At 34.6% G+C, this 12921-nt stretch overlaps 1 protein-coding gene across 1 annotated transcript; it reads right to left on the bottom strand.

Annotated features, from left to right (window-relative positions):
• Positions 1-385: 385 nt before the first annotated feature.
• On the bottom strand, positions 386-1997 carry LOC105033630 (protein LIGHT-DEPENDENT SHORT HYPOCOTYLS 4). Its single transcript, XM_019846704.3, has 3 exons — positions 1821-1997; positions 1644-1729; positions 386-1409 (listed from the first exon to the last, which is right to left on the bottom strand). The coding sequence occupies exon 3, from the start codon at positions 1333-1335 to the stop codon at positions 736-738; it is 600 nt and encodes a 199-aa protein (XP_019702263.2). The 5' UTR covers positions 1336-1409; positions 1644-1729; positions 1821-1997; the 3' UTR covers positions 386-735.
• Between the last annotated feature and the right edge of the window lie 10924 nt (positions 1998-12921).

The following is a 12921-nucleotide window of genomic DNA, read 5'->3' on the forward strand; positions in this document are numbered from 1 at the left end:
GGGACGAGATGGTTACCGAACAACGGATAGTGGAACTGAAGCACCTACTCTCAGTTGCCATATGATGAAACTTGTGGGAAGAGAACCAATAAGGGGGCTCACATATGATCTTAGAGAAAGTCATCATCACCACTCCACTTTTAATACCATAAAAAGGAAAAAAAGAAAAGTTCAAAAGAGTGAATTGGCACATCATGGACAGATCCATAACAAGAGATCTCAAGTACACAGTCTCTTGGAAATGAACTCCCAGTTCGACGTACAGTACCCACATTCTTTCCTTTTCCTACCTTACCAATATTAGGAACACACTAAATATTGCTCATACTGCTCACTGACTCCCAGTTCCTGTCACAACAAGAGTATAAAGCCACAGCAACATCCGGTAGCAACATAATAGCCATAGACTAAATATATAATATCTAGAGAGAGAGAGAAAGAAGCAACTGAAGGAAAGTTGTCCAGAGAGGTTCAATCAGCACACAGGAAAAAAGCAACATAAACTAATAGCAGCCTAAAAGAGAAGCTCACACCATATAAATTATGCTTGGGTCTCACCTACCGAATCGAAGAGAGAAGGATCTAATGCATGCATAGATGGGAGAGAGTGAGAGGGGGGGAGGCGGCGGGGAAGAGAGAGAGAGAGAGAGAGAGTTCCCATCTCAGGAGGTGGTGGTGTTGGTGGTGGTTCTTGGAAGGAGCATGATCATCGCCCAATGACAAGGGATCACGTATTCAGGAAGCGGACGGAGGTGGCGGGGGTTGGTGCTGCTGCTGCTCCTGGATGGGCTTCTTGCGCTTCTTCTTCTCATAGCTGATGCCGCGGGCCTTGGCCTGGAGCTCGCGGACCTCGCGGAGGTAGAGGCGGACGGCGCGGGCGCCGAAGGGGTTGGACTCTGGGCGGCCGCCGTTCTCCTCGTAGGCGGCGCGGAGGCGGCCGATAAGGGCATCGAGGCTGCCCCAGGCCTGGCGGAGCGGGCAGGAGCAAGGCGCCGGGGGGTTGGGGTGGCCGAAGAAGGGGCACATCTGAGTGTGGACTTTGGTTTTCCCAAACTGGTCCAGATAGCGGAGGAACTCCAGCACGTGGGCGCCGCTGCACCGTGACAGGGTCAGCGGCGGGCGGTGGTTCTTCAGGTACTGCCCGAAGGTGTTCCAGTCTCGCCGCTTCTGGGACTCGTACCGGCTCGGCGATGGCGATGGCGATGGCGATGGCGATGGCGATGGCGACGACGAGGTAGCGCCGGTGTGGCCCGATGAGGAGGAGGCATGGGGGCTCGCGTTGGCACCGCCGCTGTGGTCGGAGTGGGGGCTCTCCGGGGTTGGTACCAAGTCCATGGCGTCCAGACCAGCAACTATCTCTCTTCCTTCTTGCTCTCCTTGCTCTTAATTGCTAGCTCCACTATTTTGGCCTATATGATGCAGTTAATGGAGAAATAATTTTAGTTTCATGCGCTGATTGGGGGAAACGATGAGGATGATGATTATGATGATGACCATGATCTTTTTGGGATTTGGTGCTGATATTTATTTGCCGTGCTGTATTTAGTGCTCTTGTATTCCAGGTGTGTGTGTGTGTGAGAGAGAGAGAGAGAGAGAGATGGAAATATAGATTAGATTCAGTTGATGATATATAGTATTATTACCTTTCCACTGCTGCTACTGCTGCCGCGGCTGGTGATGATCTTTTGTCAGATGGGGAAGTTGATGAGGGATTGGAGCACTTGACAAGCTGCGACCATATATAAGAAAATTTTTTTAGGGGGAGAAAGAGAGAGGGTATGAGTGATCGGAATTTAGATGAGGAGAATGCGGGAGCTCACTATGTTGCTTTCTTTAGAAGAGATGCTCCCAGTGGTAGATGACTGTTGCCGTGATGTATGAGGGAAACCGGGACTGGAGGATTACATGTTTCTTTTTCCAGAGGAGGTTCAGAAGCTTGTAGATAGATTGCTTGGCCTAGAAAAGGTGTATGATACTGAAATTTCTAGGTTATAATATGAGAGGAGAGAGAGAGAGGAATAAGGAGCACAGTTAGGGCTTTTGTGTAAATGGAGAGAAGCTGACAATGGAGGTTGAAAGATGATGTGACAGGAGAAAAGTTACTTGGGTGGGGGTGGTGAAATATCAGTGGAATTAAATAACCATTACATACAGTGGATGGAGCTGCCTGTATAAAATGACAATAATGCCTCTAGTTGATTTAGCACAATTAATTTACATTATTTTAAATAATAATCTTTTGCTACTTGTGTGTTTATATTTGGTTATTCTTTTTTTCTCTTAATGTGAACTTAAAAATTTTATACTTTGGATAGTTGTCTACAATTAATAATGTATCCAACTATTTTATACGAAACCCAAACCCAAGGTTGGATTGAGCAAATGACACCTTCAAATACTTATGCACATAAAATAAAATTAAATTAAATTAAAAAAATAATCTTTTATGGGTAGATTATCATCACTGTGTCTCTCCACTGTGGCGTCACATCCAAGCAACATGTTTCTTGGTGAAGCCAACATATTGGGAGCAGGAAGGATGAGCTCATATGGACCATGCAAACAATAGTTTCGATGCTTGGACAAGGAACTCTATGCTCAAGTTCGGAAAACGATATAATTCCATATATATAAATTGCCATTCGTTTTCGAATTTTCTAGAAGCCCTAGCTAATCATTTCTTGATAATCCTCTCCATCATCGTAAGGTCCCATTTTTCTCTTGCATTCAGTCTCTCAGTCTTGGAAGGCATTCCAAGAAAAAGTCAGCTGGAATGTTTCCGTCTTGCAATTCAATGCATTTGCCAATGTCTGTTAACAAAGCTTCTTTTTCCAAAATGAATTGCTGATAAATTTGTATTCATTCTAAGATTGTCATAAGCAAACGGAACTGAAATTTATTTAACATTTTTAATTCGTTTTTCAGTTTCACATTTTGCAAACTTGACTGCCTCCCTAACTTTGGAATCAAAAGTCATATATACGCTCCTCATAGTAGGTAATTAAAAAAAATATGGATTTAAGTAACCATCCCCACTCCTCCAAGGTAAAACTCGATTCCTTTCAAATAGAAATTTAGAATATATTCCTTTTCAGCATGGTTTGTGCGTAGCTTCAACTGTACTAGCTTCCAATTAGCTAACCAGCTTTAGCTAATTGGCATTCCACTCCACTAGAGAGTATACATACATTTCCAACCTTGCTAACGCCCCATTTTATTTTTTTCCAAAAAGACCTGTATTATTTTTCATGCAATGAACTTTAGACAAGATTCCTTTGTTCTAACCAATATTGTATCATTGTTGTTACATTAATCAGTGTAGTTTTTGGATCCACTAAAATATTAACTTTAAAAAATAAGCACCTAAAAAATAGTTGGTATTAGTGCTAAAGATCTACAAGATAAAGGCACGATTATCAGAGAATGTTTTAGGGTCTTCCGCTATTGATATAATAGAAACCATTTTGGATTCTAATATATTGTTTATTTAAGAGACACAGCGCATAATTAAGATTTTATCTTGGCCCACATCTAATATTTTCTCTATCTTCTCTCCTTGGAATTTGTTTACTTTTTCTAGGAATAATCTGGACCTCTCCATTTTACTATATCATCCCCAAAAGGTTATGCCAGTTAAACCACAATGAATCTATCATTCAAAGAAATTAAGTGATCTAACTTAGATCCACCGATGGATCTGGTGATTTCCTTCTTTTTAATTGACACACAAACAGTTTCAGTTAGTCCTTATTATATTGCAACTACAGCGAACTTGTACCACTCATTTTATAGAAATGGGTCATGGTTTTAATTTTGCATAAATAAACATAAACAAGAAGCCGCGCCCCATCACATCAATTGGCTGGTGCTATGGGCCCTCCTTTGCCATCTGTTCCCATGCAGAGCCAAATCTTACCAGATAGAAATGATCTACAACAGTTCAATCTCAACCCTAGTGACATAATGTCTGCAATTGTATCTTTGTTCATTATATAATATTTACAAAGTTATGCTTCATTCTATGCAACAATAGCCAATCAAACAGGAGGAATCTTGCTAGTGTTGCAACTTGAACACCAGATGATGCAGCAATGCCTGAGTGAACTATCAAATGCTCTTGTCGTGGACCGTTTGAACAAAGAGGTGGGACAAAGAATTCTCCTGGTGAAATAGTTTGTCAAAAATGTGACCTATGGTAATTTTGGACTTCCCTTTAAATTTTGTTTTTTAAAAGACTTTTTTTTTCCACCTTTAATTCAAGATTTTTAAGATCTTAAAATAGCCTTATATTAACAAAAGTTTAATTTTTGTAACTGTAGATAGAAGTTAGAAAAACATAAATATCAGAGGTGTTTAGATTTCTGGATTTAGATTTATATAAATGTAACACTGACATACAACAAACAAACATTCATGTACCAACACATAAATGCTTATATACATAAATAGCAGGCAAGCTCTCCATGACATGCATGTTACTAATTTCTGCATGGATAAGATTTCATTGCAGTCTTTAGCTAATCTCCTTTTTTTTTTTTTAATGAAATAAGGGAGGATGGGGGGTCTTCAACCAACCCTACTCACTCAATTTTATCAAAGAATGAAAGAATAGATAGAGTGTGGGAGTGTACAAGAGAGATGTGCATCAAGCAAAATATAGAGTGCTGCACTCACAATTTAAGAAATTAACCCCCAACCCCACCAAACAAAAAAAAAAAAAATGGAGGAGAAGAGCTATATGTTGGAATTAATATGTTCAAAAAGTCTAGAAGTTAGTATTGTTGTTCATATGATTCTTAAATAGTTTTATAAAGAAAAACAGAGTATTAAAACAAATAAAAGATTGAAAAGATCTTGCTTAAATTGAAGCATGTGAAATACTGTCATAATAATGTGATTCGCCCACTACATGCAGGTCTTCAGCAATCTCGTTCTCAAGTTATAATGATCAGGCTCGATCCGATCTAATCTTCTCACGAGCATGATCATTGGGGAGGCTGATCCAAGAGATTTCTTTTAGATGCCTAATTAATAAAAAAAAGTGAAAAAGAGAAAGATAGTCTCTATCTCAAAAAATAATAGAGAGAAATAGAACAGAAGAAGAGATTGAGAGATTTTATTATTTTTAAATATTCAGATCTAGAGCTTATTTATAGAGTACTCTATTCGGATTATTAAAGAGGTACCATAATTTCGAAGAGATATGATATTTTAGAAACATCGTATTTCTTCAAAAACCAACGTTCTCTCTCGAAGAGTTATATCTCTTCAGAAAGAATCATTTAAGTTTAAAAATAAAATTTTAATATTTTTAAATAACTAAAATTTAGGAGAGATAAGAAAATTTAAATTTTTTTATTTTTAAAATAAAACTCTAACACTACATAACCCAACAAGGAAGAAAAGTTAGAGATGCTACACAGAGAATATAAAAGAAGGTCAAAAACAATCTCCAGCCAGATCAAAGCAGATACATTCTAGTGAATAGGAGATCAGAGACGTCAATAGAAATAAGACTAATATAGCACAGAAGATAAAAGTTAACCCTGTGATATCCCACTCTAAACAAAAATAAAAGAGACAAAAAAAAGAAGAAAAATGTTAAAGACTCCCATTGGGAGTCTTCTTCCGTGCGACCTCATCGGAGAAAAAGTCGAATCCGAGAAGGATTCGACCTCCTCTCCACTCTATAAAACCTCTCCTCCCTCCTCCAAAGCCACCTACAGTGAACACCGATCCCCTCCTCTTCCTTTTCCTAGGATTTTTTTGTTGAAGCTGTGGACATGCTGACCGTGTTTCCCTGGAATCGACATCAGAGATATTATCAGAGCTTGAGGTAGCCCCTCTCCTTCTTTCTCTCCCTCTTTCTTTCTCCCCTTGATCCAGGGCTCACCGTCAGCCACCGATTTGGTCGAAAAACACCATAAAAAATAATCTTTTGTTTTTGGATTTTTTTTCTCATGATTTCCTGCTGAATGGTCCTTGCCGCTGGCCACCCATGCATTGTCGCTTTGCCCTACAACCATCGATCACTGCGGTCGGACCTCCAGTCGTGCCATCGTACCTCATCGGAGCACGAGCCACCAAGCGCCCCCCCCTCGTGTCCCTCCTCCGTTCGGCCAGGAAAAGAAAGAAGAGAAGAAAAGAAAGAAGAAGAAAAGAAAAGGAAAAAAAAAAGAGAGAGAAAAGAATTTTTTTTCTCTCCTCTCTCTCTCCTTCTCTCTTTAGGATCTTCTTACACTCTCTTTTTCTCTCTCTAACTTATCACGGATCCTAAGATAAATTTGAGATGAAAATAAGATGACCTGAAATCGCTTTGAAATTCATGCAATAGGTTGGATCCCAGCCCGACCCTTATTCAAAATTTATAGTATCTAATTATAGTTAATTCATATTGAGTCATCTTGATATGACCTCTGATGATCTCAATCATGATTATCTCTTCTGAAGGATATGAAGATTCTCTCTTCACTTTCTCTCTCTACTTTCTCTCTCATGACCGACTTTCTCTCTTTAAGAAAATCTATGAATCCTGTACTGAGTCATGCCTTCATCATCTAGGGACTCATGTTGACTCCAACAAGATGATCCGAAGCCACTTTGATATCCATGCTGTATGTCAACCTCATTTGACCATATCAAGTATCTTTCAAATCTATTATTAATGAACCCTATTGATTGATCTTGATCTGGATCCAATCTGTGCTTCACGATTTTTTGATCAAATTGCTTAAATCTGACCCTCAGCTCAAAAACCTTAAATTACCTTAGTGTCTGGATGGTCCGTCACATTCAATCAATAGTCCTCTTTTTTATGATTTAATATTATTATATTCATTGAATAGAAATTGATAATGATTTGATATTTTAAATAGGATTAGCTAATTCTTCTAACGAAGTCTGAAGATCTAAGACGAATGAGGTAAGTCGATCTTACGCTCCTTATATATTTTTAAATAATCATATTTTTTATGCAAAGAACTGTTGTTGATGAAATCATGTTTTTCGTAAAATAAAGATCAACATATGTAATATGAAAAGCATGTTTTATTATGAACATTGATTCCATATGAAAATAGTATGGTTATGAAGTATGAATTTTATGATTTTTTTACCTATGTATATGTATGTTTTAAGAAAAAAATGTAAAGATTTAAAAGCTCTCAGATAGCTATGAACAAATTTTTTCGGAAAGATCGACATCTGGAGCTAGCATCCACATGAAATATGACCCCACCAACGGACATAAAGTTGGCATACGAAATAAGAACTCTGTCGATTAAGAAATATGACCCTGTCATGGGTATAATAGTTATCTTAACATGAATATCTGTAAGTAATATTTTGAAATATGATACGAATATCTGACAAGAATGATTTATGATTCATGTTTACGAAATAATCATGATTTATACAAGCATGATTTGGATTATAACTTTTTTATTATATACTCTATGAAATATTTATTTTTATAATATCTGCTACTTTCTAAATATTGTATTATCATGAAAAAATTTATGCTTGATCCGATAAGAAAGTATCAATTCTACTTACTGAGCTAGTGTAGCTCATATTCTTTTTATTTTTTTTATAAAAAAAATATTAGGACCGATGAAGGATTTAAACTCAGAGATCTATATAGCAAGCTTGAAAATTTGATAGTAAAAATTTAGTTTATTTTATAATCATAAATTTATAGTTATTTATTTATGAATGTTAAGATTTGGGTTGGTACTTACTTTTGAATTTAGATGATCTAAATCAATATTGATTTAATTATTTAATGAATAATAAAATTAATCTTTTATTTAATAAATTTAGCTGATTATGATTGATTGGCTTCGTATTATCATGGACCCCATCTCTCGGTAGCATGGTCGTATTATGTCTTGGATTTGAGGCGTGACATTTTATGATATCAGAGCCTAGGTTATGATTACTTGGGACTGTGGATTAAGTGACTAAGACATGATATAAACAATATCAGAGCTTAGGTTATAATCAATATGGACTATGACTTAAGTGGATTTAAGTATAAAGATTATGATCACAAAAAATATGACAGAAGTAGCAGAAAGAATTTAAAGTCTGAATTTTGAATCAATAGGCATTATAATAAATTTTTTTGTAAAAAGTGGTATATGATGTGTATTAAAGAATTGGCTGAATTATATCTTGAATTTCAATAAATAAGGCTTGACTTAAGTATGAGAGATGTTGACTCTGAAATAAAATAAGATATATTGATATGTTGTATTGAGTATACTTGTTCAATTGTTTTTAGATGATTTTAGAGTTCTAAACTTGATATGGGTGAAGATCATGATGTTTTTTTAAATTTTGATGTTAATTATTTGATCATTATAATTTTAGACTTATTAAAATAAATTTGTTTAAGATATGGCTTAAGAAAAAAATTACATCATATAAGAAATAAATATTTTTCGAGCATTGAATCTATAAGAGGATCATATATAAAATTTATAGATAAATAAAATATATATATATATAGTTTATTTATGGATTGGATGACATGCACATATTAGTAAATCTTTAATAATTTGTATTACCATCTTTTATATGAGATTACTTAATCTTTCTTAAGTCTATTGAAGATAATGGAGTACATTGATTATTTCAAATCAAAATTTAGTTTTGAAACTAATCTAAGGTATATTGCTATTATCAAATTTTTGAAAAACTTATATAGGTTTTTAATAAATAAGCGACAAGATTTTATGTCGATTTATTTATTGATGTAAGAGTCATGATGAAAGAAGCTGCCCATAAGAGATACCCAAATTGATTCTACTTACAATGGTATTGACTTGAGACCTTCTAATTTGTTGGAGGTTTGAGTTAATCATTTTATAAAAAAAAGTTAGTTTGGAATTATCTCAATTATCAAAAAATCTAGAGTTAACTTACTCCAAATTAATTCTAGATATATTAAATTCTACATGAGTGGTGAAAGTTTATGCAATGATTTGAAATACAAAAGTAGATCAAGATTAATTTTAATGTGGAATGCTCGAGGAATAGTAAAGATAAAGAAACTTAAAATTTTATTCTAATTTTATCTAAAAAAAAATTGAAAGATTGGATCTTTTACTAGGATTCATCCGATAGCCTTGGAGAATTGATGGGTTCATACCAAAGTGCATAATAGAAATATGATAGTTGAATTATACTAAAACTCGTTAAGAATACTAATACAGTAAGTGATATGAACGGAGATTTGATTTTTGTAAAAGAAATCATGATTAATAAATGAAAGGACAAGATTATTGATTCTTGAGCTTGTTTAGATGTTGCAATACTATCTTCGATAATTGGTTCTTTTATTATAGCAATGGTTAGAAGAATTTTGAGCATCTAATGCTCTAGACTTTTCTATGTTTATGAAGAATAGATAGGATCGATTATAATTCTCATGTAAAATTAATCAAAAGCAAATAATTTTATAGATAAAAAATTATAAAATTTTAATCTAAGATTAAGAGATTAAAAAAATTATTATCTTACAAATAAAAATAATCTAGTTTCAAAATATCGTATAATTATTTATGTTGAAAACTAATAGATAATTACTTTGAGATGTAAATAATCTGGAAGCTTAAGGACAATATGAAGATTATGTATTTTAATGTTCGAAACCTCAAGTATGCCAGTTTTGAGATGAAATTTTTTTTAAGGAGGATAGAATATGATATCCGCTCCAAACAAAAAAAAATAAAGAGATAAAAAAAAAAAAAAACATTGAAGACTCCTGCTAGGAGTCTTCTTCCGTGCAACCTCATCAGAGAAAAGTCGAATTCGAGAAGGATTCGACCTCCTCTCTACTCTATAAAATCTCCCCTCCCTCCTCCAAAGCCACCTATGGTGAACATCGATCCCCTTCCTCTTCTTTTCCTAGAATTTTCTCGTTGAAACTGCAGACAAGCTCATCGTGTTCCCCTTGAATAGATGCCAGAGCATTATCAAAGCTCGAGGTATGCTCCTCTCCTTCTTCCTCTCCCTTTTCCCTTTCTCTCCTTGACCCAGGGTTCACCATCGGCCATCGATTTGGTTAGAAAACACCACAAAGAATAATTCTTTATTTTTGGATTTTTTTTCCATAATTTTTTGCTAATTGGTCCTTGCCGCCGGCCACCTGTACATCGTTGCCTTGCCTATGACCGTCGGTCACTACTGCCGGACCTCTGATCGTACCACCACACCTTGTCAGAGCACAAGCCACCAAGCCACCCCCTCGTGTCCCTCCTGTGTTCGACTAGGAAAAGAAAGAAGAAAAGAAAAGAAAGAAGAAGAAGAAAAGAAAAGGAAAGAAAAAAAAAGAGAGAGAAAAAAATTTTCTCTCTCCTCTCTCTAGGATCTTTCCACTCTCTCTTTCTCTCTCTAACTGCATTACGGATCCTAGGACAAATTTGAGATGAAAATAAGATGACCTAAAATCGCTTCGAAATTCGTATAGTAGGTTGGATCCCAGTCCGATCTTATTCGAAATTTATAGCATCTGATCATATTTAATCAATATTGAGTCATCTTGATATGACCTTTGATGATCCCAATCATGATTATCTCTTCTGAAAGATATGAAGTTCTTTCTCACTTTCTCTCTTATGATCGACTTTCTCTCTTTAAGAAGATCTATGAATCCTATACTGAGTCATCCTTCATCTTCTAGGAACTCATATTGACTCCAACAGGATGATCCGAAGCTACTTTGATATCCATGCCGTATGTCAACCTCATTTGGCTATATCAAGTATCTTTCAAATTATTATTAATGAACTCTATTGATTGATCTTGACTTTGATCCGATCTGTGCTTCACGATTTCTTGATTAAGTCGCTTAAATTTGACCCTCAGCTCGAAAACCATGAATTGCCCTAGTGTCTTGATGGTCCGTCACATCCGATCAACAATCCTCTTTTCTTATAATTTAATCTTATTATATTCATCGAATAAAAATTGATGATGATTTGATATTTTAAATAGAATTAGTTGATTCTTCTAATGAAGTCTGAAGATCTAAGACGAATGAGGTAAGTGGATCTTACACTCTTTATATATTTTTAAATAATCATATTTTCTATGTAAAAAATTATTGTTAATGAAATTATATTTTTCATAAAATAAGGATCAACATATGTGATATAAAAATGTATGTTTTATTATGAGCATTGATTCCATATGAAAATAGCATGGTTATGAAGTATAAATTTTATGATTTTTTTACCTATGTATATGTATGTTTTAAGAAAAAGATGTAAAGATTTCAAAGGCTCTCAGATAGCTATGAACGAATTTTTTTGAAAAGATCGACATTCGGAGCTAGCATCCACACGAAATATAGTCCCGTCAACGGGTATAAAGTTGGCACATGAAATAAGAACTCTGTCGATTAAGAAATATGATCCTGTCACGGATATAATAGTGACCTTAGCACGAATATCTGTGAGCAATATTTTGAAACATGATATGAATATCTGACAAGAATGATTTATGATTTATTTTTATGAAATAATCATAATTTATGCAAGCATGATTTGATTTATAACTTATTTTATTATATGCTCTATGAAATATTTATTTTTATAATATCTGTTACTTTCTAAATATTGCATTATCATAGAAAAACTTAAGCTTGATCCGATAAGGAAGCATCAGTTCTATTTACTGGACTAGTATAACTCATAGTTTTTTTTTATTTTTTTACATAGAAAAAATGTTAGGACCGATGAAAAATTTAAATTTGAAGATCTGCGTAGCAAGCTTGAAAATTTGGTAGCAGAAGTTTAGTTTATTTTATGATCATAGATTTGTAGTTATTTATTTACGAATGTTAAGATCTGGGTTGGTACTTGCTTTTAGATTTAGATCCTCCAAATAAATATTGATTTAATTATTTGATGAATAATGAAATTGAATCTTTTATTTGATGGATTTTAGTTGATTATGATTGATTGATTTTGTGTTATCATGGATCCCATCCCTTGATAGTATGACCGTGTTATGTCCCGAATTTGGCACGTGACAAACTTTAGCAATTTTTGATGCTTTTAATCTTCTACCACTTTAGCATGAAGTTATCTGTCTTCAGGAAGGAGAGGAAACTTGGCCTCCATTTCAAACAAAGATCCATCGTAGAACTTGAAAGAGGCGGAACATGTAGGCCAGAGCATGCTGCATCCTAAATTTTAGAGATGAAGAAGCAATGAATAAATAAATGCTTCTCAGATTCTATTGTAGCAAGCTTGAAAATTTGGTAGTAGAAGTTTAGTTTATTTTATGATCATAGATTTGTAGTTATTTATTTACGAATGTTAAGATCTAGGTTGGTACTTGCTTTTGGATTTAGATCCTCCAAACCAATATTGATTTAATTATTTGATGAATAATGAAATTGAATCTTTTATTTGATGGATTTTAGTTGATTATGATTGATTGGTTTCGTGTTATCATGGATCACATCCCTCGGTAGCATAGCCGTGTTATGTCCCGAATTTGGAGCATGACAAACTTTAGTAGTTTTCGATGCTTTTAATCTTCTACCACTTTAGCATGAAGTTATCTGTCTTCAGAAGGAGAGGAAACTTGGCCTCCATTTCAAACAAAGATCCATCGTAGAACTTGAAAGAGGCGGAACATGTAGGCCAGAGCATGCTGCATCCTAAATTTTAGAGATGAAGAAGCAATGAATAAATAAATGCTTCTCAGATTCTATTGTAGCAAGCTTGAAAATTTGGTAGTAGAAGTTTAGTTTATTTTATGATCATAGATTTGTAGTTATTTATTTACGAATGTTAAGATCTGGGTTGGTACTTGCTTTTGGATTTAGATCCTCCAAACCAATATTGATTTAATTATTTGATGAATAATGGAATTGAATCTTTTATTTGATGGATTTTAGTTGAT

Source organism: Elaeis guineensis, chromosome 4 (genome assembly GCF_000442705.2).
Source record: "Elaeis guineensis isolate ETL-2024a chromosome 4, EG11, whole genome shotgun sequence".
Taxonomy (NCBI): domain Eukaryota; kingdom Viridiplantae; phylum Streptophyta; class Magnoliopsida; order Arecales; family Arecaceae; genus Elaeis; species Elaeis guineensis.

What these genes read in the sequence shown, in the direction of transcription:
- LOC105033630 (XM_019846704.3), bottom strand. Translation starts at nt 1,335, where the DNA reads ATGGACTTGGTACCAACCCCGGAGAGCCCCCACTCCGACCACAGCGGC.